General features: G+C 43.9%; 1 protein-coding gene across 5 annotated transcripts in view; it reads right to left on the bottom strand.

Annotated features, from left to right (window-relative positions):
• sorcs2 (sortilin-related VPS10 domain containing receptor 2) overlaps positions 1-27095 on the bottom strand; it is a 245011-nt gene that overhangs the window by 29757 nt on the left and 188159 nt on the right. For all 5 annotated transcript variants that reach the window (XM_064343610.1, XM_064343611.1, XM_064343612.1 and 2 more), the window contains exons 4-10: positions 23292-23456; positions 20487-20560; positions 17698-17762; positions 14963-15081; positions 10409-10498; positions 2117-2296; positions 82-228 (exon numbers count right to left, since the gene is read on the bottom strand). In XM_064343610.1, coding sequence (XP_064199680.1) covers positions 82-228; positions 2117-2296; positions 10409-10498; positions 14963-15081; positions 17698-17762; positions 20487-20560; positions 23292-23456 — 840 coding nt within the window. The remainder of the gene's footprint in view (positions 1-81; positions 229-2116; positions 2297-10408; positions 10499-14962; positions 15082-17697; positions 17763-20486; positions 20561-23291; positions 23457-27095) is intronic.

Raw genomic sequence — 27095 nt, 5'->3', positions numbered from 1 at the left:
ATACATGTTGTGCCCAATCCTATATCTGTGAATGCTGCCCCTGCTGAGGGCTGCAGAGATCTGGCTCTGAGGGACTCGTACCGGTTTGCAGTTGATTGGCTTCCCGTTCATATCCGTAGCAGGAGGGGTAAGCAGGTCCCAGTCTCGTCCCTTGTTGTAGGTAATGAGCGTCGTCACTTTCCCGTCCACCTTCTGATTGGCCAGGAAGACACCTTTGATTCCGCGGACCTAAATAAAGCATGGATGGATGGAAGGCTGTTTACTGGCTTTGATAGCATCAATCAACTGGTCAAACATTTTTTTTTTGACCGGTTATTACTCAGCTGCTTTTGCAGCTGAGTAATAAATTCCTCCAGGGTAGTCACAGCACTAAAAATGCGTTTTATGGATTGAACAGTGAATAGTTGGCAGGCACACAAAATCAACAATATTCAAATTTCAAATGAACATTACTTTCTGTTGTTCACTAGTGGTTTATTTCTGTTGGACAAGAGCAAAGATCATTTTGATCAGCCTAATTTTTACTCCATCTCAATCTCAATCTCTCTGACAACGCCTAACATTTCACAACAAACATTGCACAGCAATGTTTTAAAGTCCACAGGATTGTATTGTTCCGGGCTGACAGAGCAGAAAGATCCACAAGGATAACTCAATAAGACAAATCAGTCACTGATATGATCACAGGGACAAACGTCCAGTAAGAGGCATCTACAACATAACTACAAATGTTCAGTGTCATTTGTAATCACAGAAATCCGCAAGTGTCTTTGTCGTCGAGCCAAATCTTTCAAGGTATGTGTCAAGATGGTCCAGAGTGATGAGAGCGGTAATTTGTTGTGATAGAAAACACAACAATAGCATAACGACCGAAATGAGAAAGTCCTGTTTCTCTGCACAGCGTGTGAACTGCGTTTTGTCTGCGTGTGCTGATGAAATTGTGTCCTGGGGCAAGAAGCGAAAATGAGTTCCAGAATAATGACCCACGGTATCCTGCGGAACATCACAGAACTCTGCCTCCTGTGCGGTTGTTCCCTCGTTATCTTCAGAGGCGTAGAATGGATTAAGAAACATAAGAAAGATTAATGATAAAAACGGGTCATTCAGCCAATCTAGGCAGGTCAGTTTGTCCGCTGCCTAGAGGGTATTCACCAATGCATCGCATCTGGTTTTGAACAGACAGAGTCTTCTCCATTATACGACCTGTACTTGGTATGCTATATCAATCATTAATAACTGACTAGGTGAACAGAATATGCCCTTGTTTGAGGCCTCAATGTTTAAGAAGCAGGTTTAGATAAACATCCACTCATCCTAACGAGCCGGGGCTTCACTGAAACCCACAGGCATGGCAGAAAGCTCTAGTAGCGGATGTTCCATTTTAACAACTGCACCTACTTAACAGGTCTTGCCGTTACCAAGCGCATAAGACCAGGGGAAATGCCAGCAAGTGGCAACTGTGAGATGCCTGTTTCCAAATGGGAAGTAAATGTGTTAGACACACTGTCTGAGGCTGAGGAACACAACAATCACCGTTGGCAGCTAATCCGGTATGCAAATGAGTTTCAAATTAATTACTCTAGAAGGGTGCCACTATTCTAATATAATCTTGCTTTCAGAAGCTCCGATACTCCTGGTGCTGCCTATTTCATTAATTCAACAAAGCGCCGCGATTTATCACACACAGACAGCGAAGGGGCTATGCTGGGAGAACGGGAGGCAAAAAAAGCCTCAAAAAAGCTCATCAGAAACATTTGAATAAAGAGGAGTCTAATATTCACACTTCAAAGGGCTAATATAATCGTCCTTATTAGGAGTAATATTGTTTCAGATGTATGTATAAGGCAGTGGAAGAGTAGGGGGAGATATTCATTTTTAGCAAGTGTGAATTCCTAGTCAGTAACAAAAATATCTTTCTGAAACAAACCAGTTGTAAGGCACAGCAAGTAAATACACAGAGAAACAGTGGCCATTTTAGTGGAATTCAGCTGATTCTGGCTCTACAACAGTGTGTACATTTTTTTAAAGCAATCTTTTCAAATACATCATACAGTGTCTGGGGCATTATGGGAACTCTGGGAACCGTGACGGCGTTGCCACGGGAGACGGGACGCACCTCCAGTATGTCGATGAGGACGCTCTCCTCCGGCTGCTGGGTGCTGCGCACGTTCTCCAGCACGATGGAGTAGTACAGGCCCTGCGGGTCCGACATGTACAGGTTGTAGGTATCAGTCTGATGCCACTCCTGCAGAGCCAGGATCACCTGGTTTTCATCGGTGCTGACGATCTGGACATCCTGGGGAGAGAGTGAGAGAGAGGGCGGAGTCAAACCCTGGTATGTAACCAATCAGGGGCTAGGAATCAATAAAGAAACATTTTACATAACACTCCTAAATAATGCTGGTTTTGGTTCAACACAGCTCCTAATCAGTTCAGTGAATACTGATTTGTTGGTAACTGGATCCTGATCTTGATGCCAACTCATGACCGATGATAGAAATATCTTGGCTGGGGTTTGGTTTCAATAAAAGGAAAGTGAAGGTGTATCACTCCCTTATATATTTTTATTGACACAAATGCTCCTGCATTTTCTTTTTTTTAAATCTGACAAGAAGTGGCAACCCATTCAAATCTCATTACTATAATAACAGCACTGTACTTCACAATGCTAAGGCTGAGAAGCACTGGACAATCACTGTTGACTAAAGTGCAGAACATTGGCCAGCAGCATTGGTTTGGACTGCCTCGGGGCAATTCTGGGATCACACACAAAAGAAAACACCGGAGTTAATTAAACTCCTCTGTATCCACTCAACAGAACGGAAAATTAATGCACTGACGGCATCCGGAGGTACAAAAAAAAAGAAAAATAAAAAAGAAAACACAAATCCCATAATGACATTTGAACATCGAGCCAATCTTAAAGATGGCGTGACACACTGTAAATATCCCCCCATTTGAATGCAAATGAAGGCAGAGCTGAAAAAAAAAAAAAAAGCGGAGGCAATTTCTCAGGGAACCGCGCCTGTGTCAGCACAGAGATTTAATTACATTTACAGGGAACAGGGAGGCTCGCAGAACCGCACAACAAGCTGGGGCTACGTGAACTGGCAGCCTGCCTTCCCACTTGTACAGTCTAATACCTTTCAAGCCCTTCAGATTTATGGTGGTTCAAAAAAAAAGAAGAAAAAAAAAGCAACGGCACCAAACGTTTATTCCCGCATAATTTAATTAACTCCCTTGCAAATGATGCACTTTTCTTTGTTGTCGTTCCAGTGGAAGTAGGAGTCGTTGAACTTGTACGCTGGCCGCAGAGCACCTGTGAATCACGCGGTAATGACTGCGTAAAGTGAAACAGAAGCCTCTGAAGCAGATGATGGGACGCTAATTGGGAATAAACCAGAGGCATCGTTGAGGTTCCTCTTCTGAAGGGAAAAACACCATCGCATTCTGTTATTAATGCATACCTAAGCTACAAAACACCGAAATGGTTCAAAGTACACGGCGCAGGGTGAGCTCTGTGGTCTAGAATCACAGGCTTAAACCCAGGCTATGCCATTAAATGGATGTGGCCGGGGGTTCGCATTGATGGAACATGATTGGTATCATCCAACCCAGGGTGGGTTTGCGCCAATCAGGGTTCCTAAGGTTACGGCTGCATTAGTGCCCCTCAGCAGAGTGACAGATGCCCACAAGCCTCTGTCTGTCTTCAGAGAGATGTACGACTCTCCAGCGAGCAGCATTAGCCCTCCAGCAAGGCTGTCTGGGCTGCCATATTAGAACAGGTGAAAGCGCTAGAGCAGCGTACACAGCAAAGCGTTGAGTGTTAATTCAACTCTAACAGAGTACATGTGAGTGCAACAGGGACAATATGTATTCTGTAAGAGTTAATATGGTAAATGGACTGCATTCATATAGTATAGCGCTTTTATCCAAAGCGCTTTACAATTGATGCCTCTCATTCACCCATTCACACACACACTCACACGCCAACACTGAAAGGCTGCCATGCAAGGTACCAATCAGCTCATTGGGAGCAATTAGGGGTTAGGTGTCTTGCTCAGGGACACTTTGACACGCCCAGGGCGAGAGATTGAACCGGCAACCCTCCGACTGCCAGACAACCGCTCTTACGTCCTGAGCTCCTGAGCCACCCCCAATATAACACTGAACATTTTACCGTGTGCCCTCTCCAGCTGCAGCAGTACATGTGTGGCGGTTTATTAATAACAATAACTGTGGCCTCAGCAGTTGAGGAGGGTGACACCCGCGCTGTGTGTCGTATACATCGTTCAAGCTTAGAAAATGAATCTGGCTGCTCACAATTGTGGGGGAATGTTGGTAAACGTAATAAACTGCGGCTGAAAACTCAGCCGCAACAGCAGGGTAGGCGGTGCGCATCATGCACTTTGCAGTTTAGATTAAATGAAAACAATGGCAGAGATCGGATAAGCATGGTGGGCACGAGCGTGCGAGAACATAGTTACAGTATAAATACACACACACACACACACACACACACGTGTGCACACACACGCACACACACACACACAACGACCAGGGATTATCTCCCTGCAAGAAAGCTTTTCAAAATGAAGTCTCCACAGTGGGAGTTTGAATGTTCTTCATTATCTTTGAGCCTGGCAGTTGAATGGAGAGCAGAGCTGTAGGGTAAATTGAACAGATAGTGAGATTGGGTACTATAGAATGAATGTCTGATTTATATTTCATAGTGTGCTTTACCATGAGTGCATTGGCTGGCTGGGGGATTTCTAAACTTTCAAAACAGATTTACACAAACACTCAAAAAGCATATTTCATTTCAAATCCATAAATGCTTCAGAATAAACTACAGACTGCAAGCAAAACAGGGCAAAAGAATCCCAGTAGACATTAACTCTCCTCTGTTAAATTCAAATAAATTGACTAAAACAAATCAGCCAGGCTGCTCAGCTCAATAATGCAGAGAAGAAGTCAGCATTGAGCATAAATTAATTAAAGTCAACTTGGATATGATCTGTATTTATGACATGGACGAATGAATCTAGTGCAATCCAGGCTGTTTGTAGCACTGTCTTAAAGCTGCAGAGAGAAGAGGAGGCTAGTGTTGTATTAAATCAGCCGAGAGGAGCAAAGTTTAGTGTTCCAGTAAATCAACAGTGAGGAGCTGGGATTAGTGTTCCAGTAAATCAGCAGCAAGGAGCAGGGATTAGTGCTCCAGTAAATCAGTAGAGTGTAGCAGGGATTAGTGTTCCAGTAAATCAGTAGAGTGTAGCAGGGATTTTGTGTTCCAGTAAATCAGCAGAGAGGAGCAGGGATTAGTGTTCTAGGAGATCAGAGAGAGGAGCAGGGATTAGTGTTCCAGGAGATAAGCAGAGAGGAGCAGGGATTAGTGTTCCAGTAAATCAGCAGAGAGGAGCAGGGGTTAGTGTTCCAGTAGATCATAGAGAGGAGCAGGGATTAGTGTTCCAGTAAATCAGCAGAGAGGAGCAGGGATTAGTGTTCCAGTAGACCATCAGAGAAGAGCTGGGATTAGTGTTCCAGTGGATCAGCAGAGAGGAGCAGGGATTAGTGTTCCAGTGGATCAGCAGAGAGGAGCAGGGATTAGTGTTCCAGTGGATCAGCAGAGAGGAGCAGGGATTAGTGTTCCAGTGGATCAGCAGAGAGGAGCAGGGATTAGTGTTCCAGTGGATCAGCAGAGATGAGCAGGCTTTTGTGTTTCATTAAAGCCACAGTGAATAGGGTTCAGTTGTCAACAGCAGTAGCACATACTGCATAGTGTGTTACATTTATAGGTCGAAGAAGCGCACAATGACAGAATGACAGCCTTCATTAGGGCTGCTATCTACTAACGCAGTGGTAACCAACCATGTTCCTGGAGAGCTACCATCCTATAGGTTTTCATTCACACCCTAACAAAGCACAGCTCATTCAATAGCTAGAGATCTTGTTGAGCAGCTAATTAGAAGAGTCAGGTGCACCAAATTTGCTCTGAAAAGAAAACACATAGAATGGTAGATCTCCAGGAACAGGGTTGGTTACCACTGCACTAAAGGCTAAATAGTTCTCATTTTAAAACACTTGGGCTCGCCTCTCTACTCACTGGGTCAAGGCTCTCAGCCTTACCTGCTTTAGTAAACATCCAGGCAGATAAGCAAGCAAAATATAAACCAGGAGGTTACAAGTTCAAATCTAACCTGGTGGCATACCGGTTGTACCATTGCGCAAGGCACTTAAACTGAGTTGTTCCAGGACCCTCCAGATAAAATGAACATAGATAAACACAACAAAGTGTGTTAATCTGCTGAGGAAACAAACCATTTGTAATGTAGCCAGCACAGAGTCAAGCAAACTGACTGGGAGGACATTGCTGTCCTTGGACATGTTCTAAAAAGCAGACAGCCGTGTGACAGTGTGTGCCATACGCAGAAGGTCAGCGCTCACTTTGGCCCTCTTTTGCAATGGAAAACATACAGTACTGTGGGGTATCATGGGACAAGCACCTTCAGCTGGAATACCCCCAAGCCCCCCACCCCCCCATCCCAGAGCCCATATTTTAAAATCCACACAGATTAGAGTCCCATAGGCATGTCAGCTCTCCCTCGTGGCACAGGCATCCTGCAACTGTCCCTTGGGTCAGCTGATTGAAGAGCTTTTCTTTCATTAGTGCCGTAATTCTGCGGAACAGGTCCCGCAGGAACAAAGTGACCTGGCCCCATATGGAGAAAGGGCGCACGCTCTCTGGAGACATTCATTTTACTTTACTCAACCCAGAGCCTCAATAATCCCTGCCCTCCCCACCCCCCGCACTCGGGAGACGGCACGGGGTCTATTGTGTTTAAATTTGCTCCCTTTAAACCGATAAAAGAGGAAATATTTCTCACTTAGTTCAATTTTAAAAGGGATCAAAGTGCTTTATCTCTCTCTTTCTCTTGCTCTCTCTCTCTCACACACACACAAAACCACACTCACACATACATAAACACATGCAGACCCACACACACATGCCCTCATACACACACACACACACTCCCCCTCTCTCTCTCACATGCATGTCACACACATGCATGTTTCTCTCTGTTTTGTTTTCTCTCTATTTCTCTCCCTCTCTCTATCTGTCCCACCCTCTCTCTCTCCCCGCTCTGAAATAGCTCCAGGTGAAAGCTGCCCTGGATCAGACAGAGAGACTGGGCTCTGGGTCCCTGAGGGTGGGGATGATGGTGCCCGCCCTGGGCCGTCCCTGGGAAGCCTCTGAGCTAAGGAAAGGGCCCAAGGTCACACTGGGCCGGCGCTTCTGAATGGATCGTGAGCCGTGGCGTCATCAAAAACATTTCAGAAATGGCTTCCTCCGCTCTCTATATGAAAGTTTACTTTCGCATCAAAAACTGATAGTGATAAAAGTGAATGCTGTTTTGCACCAGATGGCACTGCACTTAAATGTACTCATGGGTACACAAATATGTTCAAAATGTCAACGAGCGAGACTATCAGTCCCTGTATCATGGTACAAGAGTGACCCCTCTGGTCTGCACATGAACTGCAGCTCAGCTAGCAAACTGCAGAATGAAAAGGAACAGTAGCTGGAAACATAAGCTCCAGAGAAGACTTACTTTTAGATAAGCGGCAACAAAAACGTAAAACAGCAACTAACTGAAAATTGTTGACCCACCTCATAAAAGTTTAATGTGCACTTTACGCAGTTCAGTTGTGAAAATAATAATTCATACGGCTAATTTTACCGCATTCTTTGCTATTACACCACCATGAAATTCACCAGCGAACTCTCAGCCCACTTAAAATGCATAAATTCACAATTTAATCTAATGAGCACATAACCATTTTATGAATACACGCAGAGCCAGAGCCATTCAAAACATGAGCATACTGGCTGCTGATAAAAAAAACCCCAAGGGTTTCAATTTCAGCAAATATACTGACCTCTGGTTACAAATTGAAGCACAAATTGTTCATTTCTGCTAAGAGATGTAGCCTGCGAATGGTGGCTGAATCTGTGTTTGTTTTAATTCCATAACGACCACATTTTAAGTGCGCACACCATATAGTTTCAATTCCAAGAGTGCACATTAAAAACAGACAGAGGAAAACTGACATGAACACACTTTAAAAACAGTCACACTGCAACTCTGTACAGGGTTACTTTCTTTCGTCTCCAGTTAAGCCTTGTTTCCTGAATGAAAACATCCCCACAGAAAATACAAATAATACAAATAATTCATTCTGACCAGTGATATGGCTCAACATGAAAACTTTCATGGGGTATATAAAAATTTTGAGGCTGTTTGATCATGTGGCAAATTATTTCAGCAGTGTTTCAAACCCTGTCAAACCCCGACGCCGGTTGTATTCCGGCAAATAAATTATGGAGCAAAGAGAGTTTTGCCGTCTTCTACTTTCTGAATGGCAGGCCTGCCAAAAAGTCCAGCTAAAACCAGCCAAAACTGGTCAAGCCAGTTTTTTTTTTTTAACCAAAAAAAGCTGCACTTTTTTTGGTCAAACAGCTGTTCACCAGCTGACCGGCCTATATAGTCAGCTAGTCCACCAGTTAGACCACCAGCTTAGTCTACCAGCTTAACCAGCTTTGTCCATCCTGAGACAAGCTTTGAACAGCCACAGACCAGCTATGACCAGATAGATGTGTCAAAAACATGGTTTAAACCGTCTTAAACCAGCTTAGAATCCCAGCTGGTCTTAGCTGGACTTTTCAACGGGGAGGACATCAGGTAAAAGCTATTTTTTCTGCAAATCAAAGGAAAGCATTCAGTGTTCATTCAATTATTCTGTATTATTTGTTTTCTTAGTAAAACGCAGAAAATAATGAAAGCTCAGAATCATTCCTTCGACCCCATCATGAATGAGTTACACTGGAAAGTCAGCAGATCCATGAACAGGTTGCATAACGGGACACATTATGCCAGTGAAGCAGAAATCCATGCGTCACTGCGTGCTTTGTGCATGTGAGTGTTTATTGGCTCGCACCCAGAGCGGAACAGACGCTTCAGCGTCACTGTTTTTCAGCATCACAGTTGTCCCACAGACACTCCAAGGTACACTTGAATATAAATCCACTGGGGTCAGCAGGAAAAAAATCTACAGATTGACAAATGAAAAGTAAGTGAGAGTGAGAGAGAGAGAGAGAAAGAGAGAGAGAGACACAGAGGGAGGGAGGGGTAGGAAGAGAGAAAGAGAGGGGGGGGAGGGGGGCATTTGGCAACTGTAATTTTACTACCCATTTTAAAGCCTACAAATGAATAGAGAGCTTTTCACTCATCATTGAAATCCACACTCTTCCAGGGCCTTTGCAGAACAAGCCAGCACATGGAATTGCTCTACCCAGCCTATTGCCGTTCAAAAGCTTTTCAATTATTCACAGCAGAAAGAGATGGTCCATGCAGCCCTAAACTGCTTTTCCAATGTCCTGCCCCCTGCACCTCAGAGGGGAAAACTGGCTGATCAGCATTTTAACATGTGTAACCCTCAGCCAAATCAAACACAGAACAAGAACAAAGGGAAAGCAAAATTGTTTGTTTGTTTGAGTGTGTGCGTGTGTGTGTGCATGTGTGTCTGTGTATACTGTAAGCGTGCGTGTGTATGTGTGTTTGTGTGTGTGTGTTTATGTGTGTGCATGCGAGAGAGAGAGAACTGTGTTTTTATTTTTTTCTCATGGTCCTCGCTCTAGTGATAGGCAAGTTAAGTCAGAGGTTTGTGTCGATCACCTGCAATGCATTTAGCCATTGCTGCTCGCATTCAGTCTCATTACCGCGCCAACCTCCGGAGGCCCCCTCAAAGTCTGTACTCGGTTCTAAAGAGGCAAATCGTGTCACACTAGCTAAGTTTCCATTAGTGTGATTTTCCTGCAGCCCTCCCGTTTTCTGCAATATGCCAAATGAAAACAAGCTTTGCTTGCATTAAAAGCAAGTTAGTCAACCCTTGCATTTTCACAAAGGTGAGGCTTTTAGGAAATAGCCTAACTTGTCTAAATATTCATTGAAGAAAATTGAAACATTTGCAATTTGTATAGAACAAAGGCAGCAGTGCGGCTGAATCATCACACACACACTCACACTCACACACACACACACACACACACACACACACACACACACACGCAAGCACGCACGCACACTCGCACACACAGAGTATATTCAGATCACTTAAACCAGGCTTTAGAGAGGCCTCATTTCATAGGTATGCCCCACTGATATTTAAGTAAAATATTAATTAGCACATGTGCAAGTGCAAGCCTCAGTGGGAAAATTTCTGTATCTTCACCTGGGTTTCAAACCTGCAACCACATTTTACTCACCATTCCAGTGTACAATGTAGCAGCAACTACAACTACAGCTGAAGCTGCAGAGAATTATAGCTGGAAATGAGGGTGCGAGCGTACCTTTGGCAGAGCGTACTTGGGGAACTTCATTTGGGCAAATTCGTTCCGACGGTAGGAGACGTAGTGCTTGGTGCGATTTCCTGTGGTCACCTAAAAAGACAGGAAGGGAGGAAAACACAATAAGACTTTCCTACTTCATACTGCGATGGACTGGCGAAGCGTCCAGGGTGTATTACTGCCTATCGGCCAATGCATGCTGGGATAGGCTCCAGCACCTCCCGTGACCCTGACCAGAAATAAGCGGGTATAGAAAATGGATGAACGGGTGGATTTTCGTACAGAATCTGAAGGTTCAGAGGAAAAAAATTCTGCCAACTTCCTTTGACAATGGTATTGGCTGAACCATGCACTGAATGTACCAAATGAAAACAACTGACAGAGAAACAGTTATATGTCACCGCCTGGTGCTTCAAAGGAGAGCCATTATTGATGAGGGAAGAGGAAAGAGCAGACCCGCTCAATCTCAGCGACACGTCTTCCACTGTAAACTCGTGTCTGATGTCACTGACAGCAGTACAGGCCCAATTAAGCCTTGAATCTGAGCCTGAGGGGGCAGTGGAAATTTGATGAAGTGAAAGAGGTGATGTAATGCAGTCTGGCGTTTGCGGTGTGGTCACCCAATCAGGATGCCAGGAGGGTTCTAACATGGCAACACATTTTAATGAAAACCATAAGAGAGACGGTGGGGGGGGGGGGAGGGGGGCTAGTAAACACAATGGCTGTTTGACCGCTTCTCTCTGCTCAATGCAAAATGCAAAAGGACATTTTAAAAAATCTCTTACACTCTCACATTCTCCCTCTCCCATTTTCACATGGTCCCTCTCTTTGTCTCACACTGTCTGTCTCTCTCTCAAAAACTGTCTCCCCCTCTCACACACACACACACACACACAAACAAACACACACACATATAGTCTGTAGGGCTTGTTCAATCCCATTCTCTTCTACTACTCACTCAGTCACAGGCAACAGGGCACATACAGTAGCCACAGGAGACATTCTTATTCTCACCCCCTCCCTGTGCGTGTGTGTCTGTCATTCACTCTGTCTTATTTGCGCTCTCTCTCTCTCTCTATCTTTCTCCTCTATGCCACAAAATATGTTCCAATCCACCCCACCCCATTCCACCCCTACATTATTAATACATAAGCAGAGTGTATCTACTTTCAGAAGGTACATTATTAAACGAAACACAAACACAATCCTTGTGTTGCCTGACCTTAAACAACAAAGGGATGATGTAGGTCAGACTGCAGTATTTTTACGCAGTGCTTTCGTGCATTGCTGCAGCTGCACGGAGCTTTCCTTCCCCTCCTCTGACGTGCAGTGGATGGCAAAGAGCCAGTGGATTGGATGTTCTAACTTCGCACCAGCACAGAGTCATCCGTCTTCTGCAGACCGTGTGAGCTCAGAGCACTGGACCGAGCAGGGACTGGTGTTGTGGACTGTAGTTCCCTTATTGGGATTAACTACATCTTTACAGTGACATTCAGTCCTCATACAGTCCTCATCTTTGCAATCAGCATCATCATCATCATCATTTTCATCATCACCATCATCATAATTGCCGTCATCATCATCATCATCATGCATCATCATGGTTGTCATAATCATCATCATCAGCATCAACATCATCGTCATCTTTGCGTTATCATTGTTGTCATCATCCTCATCATCACCATCATCACACAATCATCAGCATCGTCTTCCCTACATTATCATTGTTGTCATCATCTTCATCATCTTCACCAGCAACATGCAATGTCTATATGAAGTGCCTATCTGCAGTGTTTCCTGCACAGCTGTGGGTGAGCACAGTAAAATTCCCATTCCAAATGGGAGAAAAAGCTCAGACATGACTTCACCCACCGCTGGCCCTGTTTCCATGCCTTCTTACCAGAGCCAGGAGTGGGAGGGTGGCCTAACCACAGGGGTGGTGGGTGGAATGACATGTATTACATTACACATAGCCAGATGCTCTTATACCAACTCCCAGGTAGGACACTGTGGTGGACCAGGGAGCTTCAGCTAAGTGTCAGAGAGTCATTCACGATTCACTGTGTCCTGTCTTGACTGAGGAAAATGGCCTAGTGATTCTGCATAGCCAGACCTAGGATGGCCCCATGCTCCAGAATGGAGAGTAGGACTGAAAATCTATCAAACAGCAGTCAAAACAGCACCACCAGACCACAGGCAACATATTTCCAGAATATTATTGCAATAAACTCCCACGGAACTGACTTCTACGGCATCAGAGGGGAGGCGGACACATGAAAGGTCAAATAAAATGGTCAGAATTATAATAAGGATGGCAGCTGACCAAATATGAATATTCATAATTGAAATCACAGGCAATCAATCCTATACGGTGGTGGAGATCCAATAGTCTAAGCTTGCACACAGAGCACGGAGCATGGACGTACCTTAATGCACCTCACTTGTATAAAAGTTAGCACTTTGCCAGGCTGTCAATCTCGATTAGCAATAAACATTAACGTTTAAATGAGGGCGGCGGATAATTCGGGAGGTCACTTATGTGGGAGGCTGTTATGTGGGAGGTGGCTATGCGGAACTTCACTGTAATTGTAAATGCAGGAGAGCACATGAATCACCATTCAGCTCTTCCATTTGCTGGGCTAAATTTAATGCCCTTGTGTTCATGTTTCTCCCCCCACCATGGGTTAGCGAGCGCGTGCCAAAACCAACACTGGCCCGGCACTCCCAGCCGGCCCTGGGCTGCGCGGACAGAGGGGCCTGTCTTCCTTCACTGAGCACCGCTTCCTGTGCCTGTCCAGGCCGCTGCCAGCTGTGGCTGGGCAGGCTTTGGCAGCTGGCTCTGCCAGGCAGACGGGCGGCAGTCTGGAGACCTTGAGCAGAGAGAGCCAGCAGAACGCTCGGCTCCTGCAGCGGCCCACAGGGCTGGGCCCAGAAAATCACATCAGAAAGCTAGCTAAAGCTAAACTTTCAGGCCTTTTGCAGTATAGACAGTTTGATTCAGCGCTAGGGGGAGTGTGCTTGTAACCTGAGGATTGCAAGCTCAGATCTTGGATGGGACACAGCTGTTGTGATCTCGAGTGAGGCCTTAACCCTTCATAATCTATGTAAGAAAAAAAGAAAAAGGAAAGAAGGTCAGATGACCTGGATTAGAGTGTCTGAGAAGCAAAGAAAGAATATGTTCTTTCTATCTGCTGTTGATGTTGAAGTTTCTAAGCCATGGAGGCACGAGGAAAAAAATCACGCAAGACAGTATTTTATACATATTAGACTTGCAGCTGTGTTTACAGTATTAAATTGAAGAGCATTTGACCCTGTAACTGCTTTACATGTGTTAGGAAGAGCAATAGTTTTCTAGGAATGGTAATGGTAGTCTTAATCTTGCTGATGCCTCCAGGGTAACAGGATTTTAACTACATTTCCCTTCATGCATTGCAATTGTGGTCCAGTTTCTTTGAACTCTTAGCATCATTCTTCTTGTCAAAAGAAGCTCTAAACTCTGCAGGTGCTGTGTGGGCCCGATGTGTCTATGACATGGCCCCCTGGATCCCACAACACAAAAGAATGACATGACCCCTAAGATCAACCAGTACTGGGGAAAGAGCATGAATTTTGAGAACCGGGACTGTGTATAGAAACGGCAGAAAAACTGAGGTCACAGCAACTCAAAATGTGGGGATTTGGGGTATTAGCACAGCAAACATTTACTGTTTTAGGATCCAGGGCTTTTTGCAAAAGCCTCTATTCCCTGAGATGAAACACTGTAATACTGCTGATACCTCAGCACTAGCATAAAACAAATGTGCTTGGCTTGAGTAAAACTTTTTGGAATTTAGTGAAGTCTTCCGGGGTAAGCAATGCATTTTGAATCTTTAGCTTTGAGCTAAACAGCATCTTTCTTGTCCCTTTGTGCTATAATACTTACCTACTGAAATTCCAAGACGCACGTTCACTCAATATTTTCACTGAGCCGTACAATGAGCCAAAGAGGAAAATGATCAAATAAATGTTACATATTCAGGTATTCATTAATTTGATTTTTATTCATTATTAAATGATTTGTTTGAATCCAAGCACAGACTGTCTAGAGGGCATATGCTGAAAATCAAGCATGGCTCTAACCTTTGTTTCACCTATGCAAAAGTATAAAGGGGCAGGTGTAAATGGAAATTGCAATCACGAATCATGGGGGTGGTTGGAGATTGTGGTCGTGGACTTCCGCGGGAGTGGGGTGGGGGGGCGGGCAGAGAAGGTGGCACTTGTGGTTAAAAAATATATATATACATATATATTGTACCAAGGGGGCACATGCTTTATCATATATTGGTATTTACTGTATCTGCGCATGGTCAAAAGAACGGTATCTATGTTATTAAATTATTATTTATCACAAAATATTGGTTATACATTTCAAGAAAGTCTTCCTCAGAGCAGGGGCTCATAGCAGTACAATAAGTACTCAGCCTCCCTAAAACCTTCCTTTGAACTCGTCCTCAACAACCAATACTCCAAACTACAAAATGAGCTGTGCCAGCAGACTATACCTTTTAATTAATTTACCTTCACAAATATGTAGTCGTCCTGAACGGATAGCGAGTTCTGGTCAATCTTCCCCAGGAACTGCGCGGTGACCATTTTGTCGGAACAGTTCTGTATGAGGCAGGTCACATACAGGAAGCCTGTGGAAACAGAGGTGAGTTATAGAGAGAGAGTTTGGGAGCTGGGAGGTGAAGGCACCGGATCCGCTGGAGTGGAGGCCAGGAGGAGAGGGGAACACACGCAGGGGTACCAACAGGGATTTTGGGCCCCACCACCTCAAAAGATTCCATGTTTTAATATTTTTGAGGACCCCTGTCAGTCAGGGCCCTTGGAATCACTTATGGCGCTCCTGAGCACATGACAGGTGTCAGGTGGTGGATGAGCAGGTCCTCTATGAGCAGGATGTCTCTCTGACATCCAAATAGCAGAAGATTTATTCAAATAGAGGAGAGGATAACTGCTGTCACAAAAGAGCTTTGTTCAATATCACACAGCAGCTGCATCAGCACCGGAGTCTGAAACTCAGCATCTTTTTTTCAAATAATTGTGAAGCCACACAACAAACAGTTGAAGAAAAAACAAATGAAAACTCTGAGATGCTGTGCCTATTATTGCTGCTCTTTTCATTTACTGTTGTTTTGGTTTCATTGTTTTTTCACTCCAACAAGCAAACAACCAAATTTATTGAAATCAATGGGCACTTAATTGAACAGCATAAGAACAAACTAATTACACGTCTAAATGCTGAAGTTAAACTTTTTGAGATGTAATTATTAAAAGAGCCCACAAAGTATTCCATAAAAAGTACAGAATACTTGTTTGGAAAAAACTGAAATTTAAGGGTATCAACAGTATACAGAAACACACACTGGGACACAAACACACTCTTTCTCTCCCTCTCTCTCTCTCACACACACACAGACACTAGGACACACATTCACATATGCACACACAAACTCTCTCTGTCTCTCTCTCTCTTTCTCCCACATGCGCACACACATACACACACACACACACACACAAACATTGGGACACACATTCACATACAAATGCAATCTCTCTCTCTCTCTCACACACACTCACAAACACACACACACACAAACATAAACAAATGTCCCCACATAAACATACACACAAGCTGAACATACATATGTAATTAAGTTGGGATAGAAAGCCAGGTTGGGAATTTAGCCAGGAGTTTATCCTAACAATGACCACTGCAAATCCAAATGAAAGAAGTGTCCAAGGAGGAGATGGCACGAATCCTGAGGCCCGAACAATAGTGCATTTGTTTGATCATAACGAGTGCAGTGAAGCAGCTGAAGTCTACCTAGAGAAAGGAACAGGGATGATGTAATTTAACACGATTCTCCGTTTTGATGTGTCTGTCATTTAACGACCCGACTGCAGTATGCACACGAGGGCCTGTCTGCTTAGTGAATAAATCATTTGAATCTTAGCGGATAAATCATTTAAAATCTCAGCAGATGAATCATTCAGAATCCTGGCAGATAGGTTTTAGGGAGGCAGCGGAGATGGACAGTGTCTCTCTGTCTTAGGGCCGGCCTGACGCCCCCGCTAGCACTGGTCAGAGCAGGTCATGTGTCCCGTTCATCAGAGAGGCTGCGGGCGACGCCCAGGGAGCCCTGCGGGGAAACGGGCATCGTGCCTCGGAGGTGTCCTTGACTGCACCATCCTCGCCAGCTGCCATCGTTTAACCTTGACAGGAAGGCGGGGCAACAGCTTGTCCCCACATGCCTGGCTGAACCTTTTCTCTCTCTCTCTCACTCCCTCTCTTCATCTATTACCCATGATCCACCATCCAAATGTTTCACGCAACTAAGCGGAAACTTCGTTTTGTTTTGTTCCGTGGATCTACGCCATGCAGTTGCAGGTGCAGATTACCTGCTCTTTAAATCATCTGGATTGCCCATTACTGGAGCCAAACACAGCACGTTAGCTGGTCTGCTTGTCATAAAGACCAGTGAGAACCTCAAACAAAGCTGTGCTCTATGCACGGCTTTGCTCGCCATCTCCAAACCCTTTGCGGACGCTCCTCTTCGACTTTTTATTTGTTCAGCTGTCTGCCTGGGGCGCCATCGCAATCAATCACGGCCTGATCCACCGGAGAGGGGGATTCTGCCCTCGCTCTCTGGCTTCATCCCTTTTCCTTCATTACTCAGACTCGCGGATGAGGGCTGAGATTAAGGGGGGATTCAGTGGCTGGACCTGATTTCTGTCGGGCCTGCCCACGTCACTCAGTCTCGCTTTGACACTGTGAACCCTCTGTCCTTCTCCTTTCGGGTCAGCGCTGTTGCAATGTGGGTAATTAGGAGAAGATGAGTCTGAATGTGCAAGCATTACAGGCCTCCCCTCCACAAGCTCCCCAGAGCTCTGAGTTAAAGGCCCTCGCTGAAGAGATGATCGAATCTCTCGCTTCAGCCTCAAACCACATCCTGACCTCTTACCAAGGTCCAATCACTATCTTGCATCTTCTGACACAGTCCTCTAATTGGACATGCGTGTGTGCAGTTTGCGCACAGGAGAGGGAAAGGAAATCTCAGGAAGGGGGTGGGGGCCAGTGAGTGGAAGGCCAAAGAGGGTGATGTAAAGATGTGGAGGGTGAGGTTGGCTTTACACAGACTTATGCTCACACACACATGCACACACTCTAACCTGCTTATGTACATGCATGCACACACACGAACACACATAGACACGCACACACACACAAAGAGCACTGAATTATACCCTACCTCCACTTGTGTCCTGCATCTCCATATGCACCAGATCAGGGTCCACATCCACACCAGCCACAGACCTAAAACACAAGGATTTTTACATAAGTATGTGATTTACCGCTTTGCTTATGAGGTACCACAGTTTGCAGGACATTACATGTTAATGTATACAGCTGGACATTTACTGAAGCCGTATACTTTAAGCAAACTGCTCAAGTGTGTCTAAGCAGGCCAACCTCAGGCTCAGACATGCAAATGTCCTTGTAATGTCATACCTTGAACCTGGAAAATATTGGAGTAAAACACAAACTGACTTGGTGTAGTACAGGGAGGATCAAATTAGCATTCAACTGAGTTTAGCTGCAATGCAGTGTTACTAATGACCTAGGGAAAAATTTGGAAGAATTGAAAAATTATGAATTCCCTAGGCTGGCAAGTTTTTAATAAAAGGACATGGCGAATAATGGGTCTCTGACCTCTGTAAGGCATGAAAACCCAGCTGCACAATATAAACTGTGTCCCATTAAAAGTGTCTATACTTCTTGTGTTCGCTCGCCCATAAAGCTAATCTGATTAGGAGTCAACAGCCTGGCCTGTGGACTATCTCTTGCTTGTTAAAAGATTGAGTTGTGGTATAAAAAGTCCATTAGTGTTCCAATAAAGCTCTCTTTACAAGCAATTAGCAACCTGGAGTCTGGAGAGAGATGAGGGGTCAATGTTTGTGTGTGTGTGTGTGTGTGTGTGTGTGTGTGCATGCCTGCAAATAACAAAATAACAATGCATGCATGTGTGTGTGCACGTGTGTGTGGGTGTGTGCATGTGTATGTGTGTACACATGCATGCATGTGTGTGTGCGTGAGTATATGTGTGTATTGAACAATGTCTTTTCCAGAAAGCATTGCACACTGGTACAGAAAATCCCCCTTCACAGCAGGTTATCTCTTTTTAAATGAAACTCCCAGTATGCTGCTCTCTTCGTGGTTACTATTGCATTTGGTGTTGTTTTCCATAACAACCTTGTAAATGATTCTGGACAAAGGCATCTGCCAAATGAAATAAGGTAAATGTAAAGCTGAATGTCAATTCGCCCCTGCTCTTGGTTTTCTATGCTCTGAGTATTCTTCTCAGCGTTCTGCTCTCCCAGTGTTTTTCCATCCTCTCAATGTTCCTCTGGGTTCTCAGTGTTCCTCTATTCTGTGTGTTACTCTATTCTGTGTGTTCCTCTGCTCTCAGTGATCCACTATTCTCTTAGAGTTCTACTCTCTCTGTGTTTCTCTATTCTCTCTGGGTTCTACCCTCTCAGCGTTCCTCTATTCTCTCAGGGTTCCACCCTCTCAGTGTTCTGCTCTCTCAGCGTTCCGTTACTCTCTGCGTAATCTGTCCTCTCAGTGTTCTACCCTCTCTGTATTCTATTTCTCTGTTCTCCCCTGCTGCCTGGAAAAGTGCTTGCATTATGAAAAAGTGAAAAAGGTAGTAGCGTTAGCCATGTAACGTATTTTATTTGCATCATACTTTATGTGATTGGCAGATTCAACATTTAATAAGTAATAAAACTAGCCATCAAGGATGAAACATAAAAATAAGAGCTAATAAAAATGTTGCATGGGTAACAGCAGACCACCCTTCCTGGCTGTACCTGTTTAGTCATGAATGTGCATTTGATTTATAGGGACTGTCTTCCAAGTCTCATTTCTTTGCAAGCATAAAAGCCATCAAGGACAGATGCATTCCAAACTCAACCATCAGCTTATTCTGCACTCCTGTGACAGGATCAATTCACAGAGTTTTTATAGAGTTTTCCAGATGCAGAAGCTGGTCTTTCCAGAATCTAGAGCAGGGCTGCCCAACCCTATTATTGGAGATCTACTATGCTGTAGGTTTTCATTTAAACCATAATTTGGCACACCTGATTCTACTAATTAGCAGCTCAACAAGATCTGAGGTGTGCTTTGTTATGGTTGGAGTAAAGACATACAGAATGGTAGATCTCCAGGAACAGGGTTGGGCTGCCCTGATCTAGAAAACACATGGCTGTTTAGATATAGTACGACTGTACTTGTTATAAACAACAGCAACAGTAACAACAAAAACAATAATAAATTATCATCATCAGCATGGTCATCATCATCATTTTACATGATCAATGATCATATTTGAGTTTGTACTTTAATTTTCTTTACCAACAGGTATGACAGAATACAGAATTTCTATATTTACAAACCCAATAGTTTAAATCTGTAGCATGGATTTCTCCACAGAAATGCCATTTAAAAGAATATTTGGCCTTACCAGCCTGAGCCAGTTACGATTTTTATGTCTGCACAAAAAAATAAATCACACTGTCCATGTCTCAAAACTCCTGGGTTTAAATTCACTGATCCATAAAATTCAGGCCACAAACAATTTTCAGTGAGAGCAGCGTACGCGCTTTCTTTGACCTTCACTGCACATTCTCCTCCTTCTGCTTGTGAATGCCTGGAACAGGACACTAAGCAACCGGTGCTTACTTTGTGTTTGAATGCACTAAACCACATTTAACAGTGTGATTGACCACAACATGGAAAACCCCTTAGCCTGTTAGCCTGTTCGCAGAAAATACAGCCTTGTCGAATCAGGAGAGCACAGATTAGCCCTCCACCAAAGTGCATATGCTGCCCGCCATGCTTCATTTTCACTCTGCAGTCCTCCAGCTGAGTAGTGCGGTCAATGAGTCAGAGATGTGCGCTTTGTGACCCTTCATGACATCACTCTCAGGAAAGTAAGTACGAAAAAAGAACAAAAGAAAGGAAAAACATTGTGCTCACCAGAAAATCCGATCCTTGGTCACACGTTCCTGCAGTAAAGTCCATTTTCTACCCAGGTCTGTGGATACGTACAGCTGAAAACCGGAACAGAATAAACAACCCTGTTAATCATGACCTGCATGCATACAAATATGACTCAAAGCTGAACATAAGATTCAAAATGGCATCCTGTTCCATCAACTGCCTCCTGACAGTGAGCGAATGGCTCGGCTCTTGTATTACCGTTCGTCAGCGCATTCAGCAATGCGTAGCGTTTTAGCACGAAAACAATTCAGCACTCGCGAATGCCCTTGCTCAATATTACAAGCCCCCCCTCCCCCCCTCATTAATCTCAGATGACTCCAGCACACTTTGCTCCTGTGTTTGTGCATCATTGATCTTCCCTCATAATGAAAAGCTATCGATTTTGCCAACAGTGTCTTACATATTTGAACTGCAATTTGAAGAAAAAAATTATTTCAGAAGTGATTTCTCCCAGAACCCAACCTCTGACTCCCTAAGTTATTTAACTCATCTAGCTCTTTCATCAGCCCAGAAAATAGTGCATCCTTTTTCATCTTCTTTCCCAATATCACAGTTTAATAAATGAAAGGCCTGTGAACAAACTCCTAATCCTGCTTAAATCATCAAGTGCAAGCATCAAGCCTTAACTGTATGAACAGGATCCTTCACTAGAGCATCAACAGTGTTACCAGTGGATTCCACACACAGTGTGGATCATGAAGTTGCCAATACAATACACTGCACCGGGTGTAACAGTGAAGATACATCATCTTTGGCAGCCAAACCAAAAATTCCTTCTTATGGAAGCCTTGGACTGCTGCAAAGTCCATTGAGCGCATACATCCAGACAAAGGCAGTTGCCAGATTCTGAGGCAGAATCAAATGACCCAGCCAGACAGAACTGTAAAATGAGCATGCTATTTGAAAATGACAAAACCCACTTTCAGCATGACGTGGATCCTAAACACCAGTGGCGTTTGGGTGGTAGCCATGTCTGCAGTGACCAGAGTGGTTAGCGGTTCATCCGTCAACACTCCGCATTCTGAGCCAGCCAAGATTTTCCCCATTGTGTCAGGGATATAACTGTAGTTCACCTGGAGTTCAGTCACTCATCTGGGTTGTTAGGGAATTTGACTTGTTGCCAGAGTGCCGCGGGTTCATATCCCAGATGGATGCTGCTGTTGTGCGCTGTGTGCTATGTTAAATTCATCTGCTTAATAAACAAAATCTAGTATTATTATGACCTACTGTGCAGTATGCAGCCTGCACTGGTGAAGGCAAATTTGGCGAAAATGAATTTAACAGACTTGTAATTTCCTTACATAAGGATGAGTGTCTTGGATTATGTACACTCAGTTCCCAAAGAAACCTGTCATCTTGACAGTCTTGCTCTTTTAAAAGCACCATTTTTAAAACTAGATATAGAATCACTTTCTACTAAAGCAGTTGTAACCAACCCTGTTCCTAGAAATCTACAGTTAAACTGTGAAAAGAATGTTTCACATTACATTATTTTTGTGGATTAGTTTGGCATAAAAAAATACATATTCTGCCTAATTAGCAAATAAAGAAACACACTGCTTATTTGACCGCAATCATATTCCCCCTGTGTATATACTCAATGGAAACTAAATACTGATTGAGAGAACATTGTTCTATAACTGTAAAAAGTGTATTTATTTGTGATGACTTAAGTATTTGCACTGTATTAACTGTTTCTAACAGATAGAATTGGTTGCCTAAATGTACTGGTGTAAACGCATGTATTGGACAACAGAAAGTTGATTCCAACAATCTAGTAACAATGATCTACTCCAGTTGCTCCTGGGTCAGATAGAAAAAAAAGATTTAATAAACTTTTTTTGTATTTAAGTCAACTATGTGTAAATTATGAAGTTTTAAGACTTGATTTTCCCCCTGGGGACAATGTAATCTTGGGTTATTCATAACGTGCACTGTTATGTTTTCTAATATGTCAGCAGTGGTATAGTGGAAGAAAATTTATTCAGTTATTTTGTTTTCAAGTTGGGAGCAAAAGTCAAAGATGAAGTCTTAAAAGTCTTTTTTTGTCCTTGGGAAGTAATTATGTGCTCCACATTCAAGCTATTCATCTGAATTAATATGTAACGGAGCACCACTCAATCAGTTAATGGTCCACTGATTTCAAGCAAACGTATGTCAAGAGATGACTGAATTAGCAGCTGAAAACAAATATGTAAGCAGCAAATGCCTCCCCCCCTCCCCGCTCCCCCCCTAGAGAAAAGCAACTCTGACGAGGTGACGAAATGAACAGATGTTCCACCAGGAAGCCTCTGGGGTGTTGTTAAATGCACCAGGAGGCACTCGTTAAACATAGTACTTCTGGTGAGACATGACTCATCCAGGCAAAACCACCTGCAGCAGCCTCTGAATATATTCAAGTCAAACAGGACAGCACAGGAATCCATTCTCCTGTGTTCAGTAGACAGGGCAGCATCTGCTTCCTGACCATCAGAGATATATATAAAACATAAAACAATACATCAAAGCCCAGATCAGACTATGAATATGAAAATGACCTTTCCCTTTTTGTTGTGACCACCAGCTTGTTAGCGGTGACTAAAACAACGCCCTCTTCTTCTTGCTGTTGGTTAATACCATGTCAGTGGTGACTGAAACAACACGATTGACACCCCTTCCTCTCCTTTCTGCAGGCCCAAAGCTGGTTAGTGGTGACCATAACAACCAACCAATGTCCCGCCTTTCTATCCTTGCTATTGACCAATACCCTGTCAGCAGCGACTAAGCACACAGGTTACTCACCTTTTTCTCTTTGCTGTAGGCAAGCAGCTTGTCTTCCTCTTTGGGGTGGAAGAGCAGCGTCTCCACGGTGAAGAAGAGGGGCTGCCTTTGGAAGGACGCCCCCTCGTCCACGCTGATGAAAAGCATCTGATCCCGCTCATTAATGGAGGAGCTGACCAGGATCACCTGCAACACACAGAACATCCAGGTCAGGGGTCATAGGGCCAAAGGTTAGAGGGCAACCCTGGTTGTATAGTAATGCAGATATTCCATTCACTGAGAAGACACAGTATTCTGCTTTGTATCTATATCTTTGGAAATCATCTCTAGCGTTGATGATGCAATTGTGAATGTGATTACAAATGTAATAGAATTACGAATGTTCATTTTGGGTGTGTATTTGAATACACTCCCATTCATGAAAATAGACAAAGACACATAGATATGCAGACACCTGGAACCATCTGTCGCCAACCAGAACCTCCTGACAATGGAGGTATGAAAAACTGAGGGAACACACATATGACACATCTATCTTATCAGTAAACAGCACATCTTGTAGAAGCCACTGGGCTTCCAGTGGAGGGCAGGGAACACACCATGCAAGCGGCAGCATCAGTAATTTAATGAAGAAACAACCGTGCTTTGGGCAGTAGTAGCAGAGGCCGCTTAATCTGAGGAGACATTCTATTGATTACCGATTTTATGCTTAGTAGGTCATGAATTCACACACTAAGTTTAGGCCTGCCATATTTTTAGGCCACAATGTGCTAGATGCCCCCGCCCTCCCAGTACAAATACAACATTTCCCTTAACATTTTTGTATTTTAGAAAATGGAAGCGCTGTACTTATTCTTCACAAACTGAATTTAGCTAAATGTGATTGCTGAACTCACCACAAAAAATAATCTTGCTTTTAATTGTTAGCCAAAGTTAGGGACAAGTGTTGATTGAATCCCAGCCTGTTTTATATGTGGGCCTACATTTAATAACTGCATCCAATTGGTTCATATGGAGCCTATCATCACATGGGACAGGGGCCTCCAAGGCAGTTTCCTGTCTGCTACCACCTTAGTGGGGTTCAGGCTACTCTCAGTGTGGTCCCCCGAAATGCGCTGGCTCCTCGTTCTGGCTTTTTTGTTTAAATGCCCTGTAAGGCTGAGCGAGCTCGCTCTAAACAGCCATCCACGAGCACCACGGTCAATTAAAAGCCAGTCAGTCGCGTTTGTTCTCGCTCCATACAGCTGTCACCGCCTGTCGAGCGCTTGCCATTCTCCCCTTTCTATCCCGGAGTCCAGAGGAATGCCCCCCCGGCCGCAACAGCAGAGGAAACACGGAAAGAACGCTGAAATAATGAGGCGATCCCGCCTGCCGGACTCCTCGAAGGTATCGCCGTTCTATCGTTTTTTTTGTGTGTCGTCGCGCGAAATAATAGTTTGCAGCGGCTTTGCATAGACGTGCGGCGGAAAGGCAGGGACACAGAAAGCGCTTCCTTCCGAACGCTGAGAGCAAAGCGCTGTCACAACAACCAATCAAAACTCTTCAGCGCCCCAATGGAACAGAATGGCTCCCTTTGTTTAAATCCAACACTAATTCCTTTATTTATTTACGGCGTTTATTTATTTATTGATTCGTTTAATCTTTCATCCTGGATTCAGTTCATATTTTTAACAAATTTCACAAATGTAGTAGGTGGGTAGGGAGAGGGAGAGAGAGAGAGAGAGAGAGAGAGAGTCATCTTGGCAGACTATAAGTCTTTTCGGAGAGAGTGGGTTTAACCATCCAGCCCCCAAAATCAAAACATGTACATCAAACAGCAAACTACAGGGAAATCTGTCCAAATAAAATAAAATAAAAAACAGCTTTACAAAACATATTCTGACATTATTTTTCTTCTTTTTTTTCTTTTATGCACCCACATATAAAGGAAAAAAATATATCCAATTGTGGTGCAGCAATAGATAAAGGCTTTTCAATGTCATGATTTTAGTACACATTTCTCTCAATTTGAGGATGAACAAATCCAACAAGCACCCTTGACTTGAAGACTGCACAATAAAGTAGTAAAACTTTCATAAAAAATCTGATTAAATGTCATTTATTTATTTCAATGAGGGTAATTGCTGATAAAAGCACACTTCATTCCAAAAAAAGTTTTCTGATGAGACATTTCATATTGATGTAATTTGTACATCAAATAGCTGAACCATTTTTGTAAGCACTAAAAATTCACTGCTGAAAACCAAATCAAATTGAGCCATTATGATTCCCACACAAAAAATATAAAAAAGACAAATGTCAAAATATAAAAATAACTTCAAAAAAGACAGGACGGTCGTTATGACCAAGATGATTATGACTAATTATGATTATTATAATCCTCCTTAAGCCAGACACAACACAGGGTAAAACCTGTGAAAATGCGTCTTGCTTCAGACACACTGGCCCAAAGTGAACCCAACGGAATGATGGGTAGGTATACATGTGTCTGCATGTGATTGGCAACCTGGGTGGATGCACGCAGGGCCCATCCTCACACCCAAATTAAGGAAAAGCCTGGAAGACAAACAACTTTGCCCTACTGACCCAAAGGAATGCTGGAAATGGGTCTGACCAAGCCAAGCGTAATTGGATTAAAAAGGTCAAAACAGTGAATAGCCCGCTGCTTGGCAGCTCCTTCTGAGCGCTCCCTAACACAGGCAAGCCATTATGCTTCTTCCTCTCCTCAACTGGCCCTGGGAGTGCCTACCACTGCCTGCGGGTGGCGCTGTCGCTCAACTCACTGCGAGGCTCAGTGCATGAGTGCGTGCGTGCGCTTGTGTGTGTGTGTGAGCAAAGAGAGCGAGGATCGCACTGGTGACCGGGTACCCCTCTCTAACTGGACAGGACTGTGAAAAACAGTTCAGTAGAAGAGAGCGAGAGAGTGTGTGTGTGAGAGAGAGATAGTGTGTGTGTGAAAGAGAGAGAGACAGAGAGAGAGAGTGTGTGCGTAAGATAGAGAGAGACAGAGAGAGAGAGAGAGATAGAGAGACAGAGTATGTGTGCATGAGAGAGAGAGAGAGAGAGAGAGATAGAGAGAGAGAGAGAGAAGGAGAGAGAGACATCCTGTAAGGAGATCTGCCTGTGATGCTCCAAACAGAGATGTTCCCCACCCAGACTTTCCCTGGAACTTTTCTCCCAGCTGAAAAGCACAGTGCTTCTATTGTCTGCTGCCTTTGTGAGTGCAGAGAAACAGGGTCCTAGCACTTCCTGTGTCTATAGATGAAGGGGGTGAGAGGGGGGAGTGATTTGGGAGGGTGGGCGACTGTAGGGGGCTTTGGATAAAAACAAGGAGGACTATGGACACAGTGTTGGTGAAGTGCATTCAAAGGCAATCAGCACTATGATAAGCAACCAGAGGGACATGATTGCATCACCATCATCTGGTTTCCATGAACAGGTGGCTTTTCCAGCAAATTAGACATTAGACGCCATCTTTAGAAAGGGACACTGTAAGTATGGGCCAATGTATACAGGGGGTCAACGTAAACAGAACAATTTAAAATGAATAAAATAATATGAAATAAAAATAAAATATTGACAAATGGACATAAATATAAGTCCCCTTATAAAACAAATACCTGAGCTGAGGCTCCTAAAAGTAGCTGTTGTTTGTTAAAAATGAACCCATGAAGGGCACACTGGAAGCAGTCAGCATGCAGTTGTGTAACACTGCGGTGAGCGCTGATTAGGGTGTGAATGAATTGCTCTCCAATAAAGGGTGGGAATCCTTTCCTTGCCTGTAGCAAAACTGCATGCTAATACTCAATATTATAATATAAGTTC

Source organism: Anguilla rostrata, chromosome 7, assembly GCF_018555375.3.
Source record: "Anguilla rostrata isolate EN2019 chromosome 7, ASM1855537v3, whole genome shotgun sequence".
Lineage (NCBI taxonomy): Eukaryota > Metazoa > Chordata > Actinopteri > Anguilliformes > Anguillidae > Anguilla > Anguilla rostrata.
Note: the sequence above shows the minus strand (reverse complement) of the source record. Positions and strands in the feature narration are given on the sequence as shown.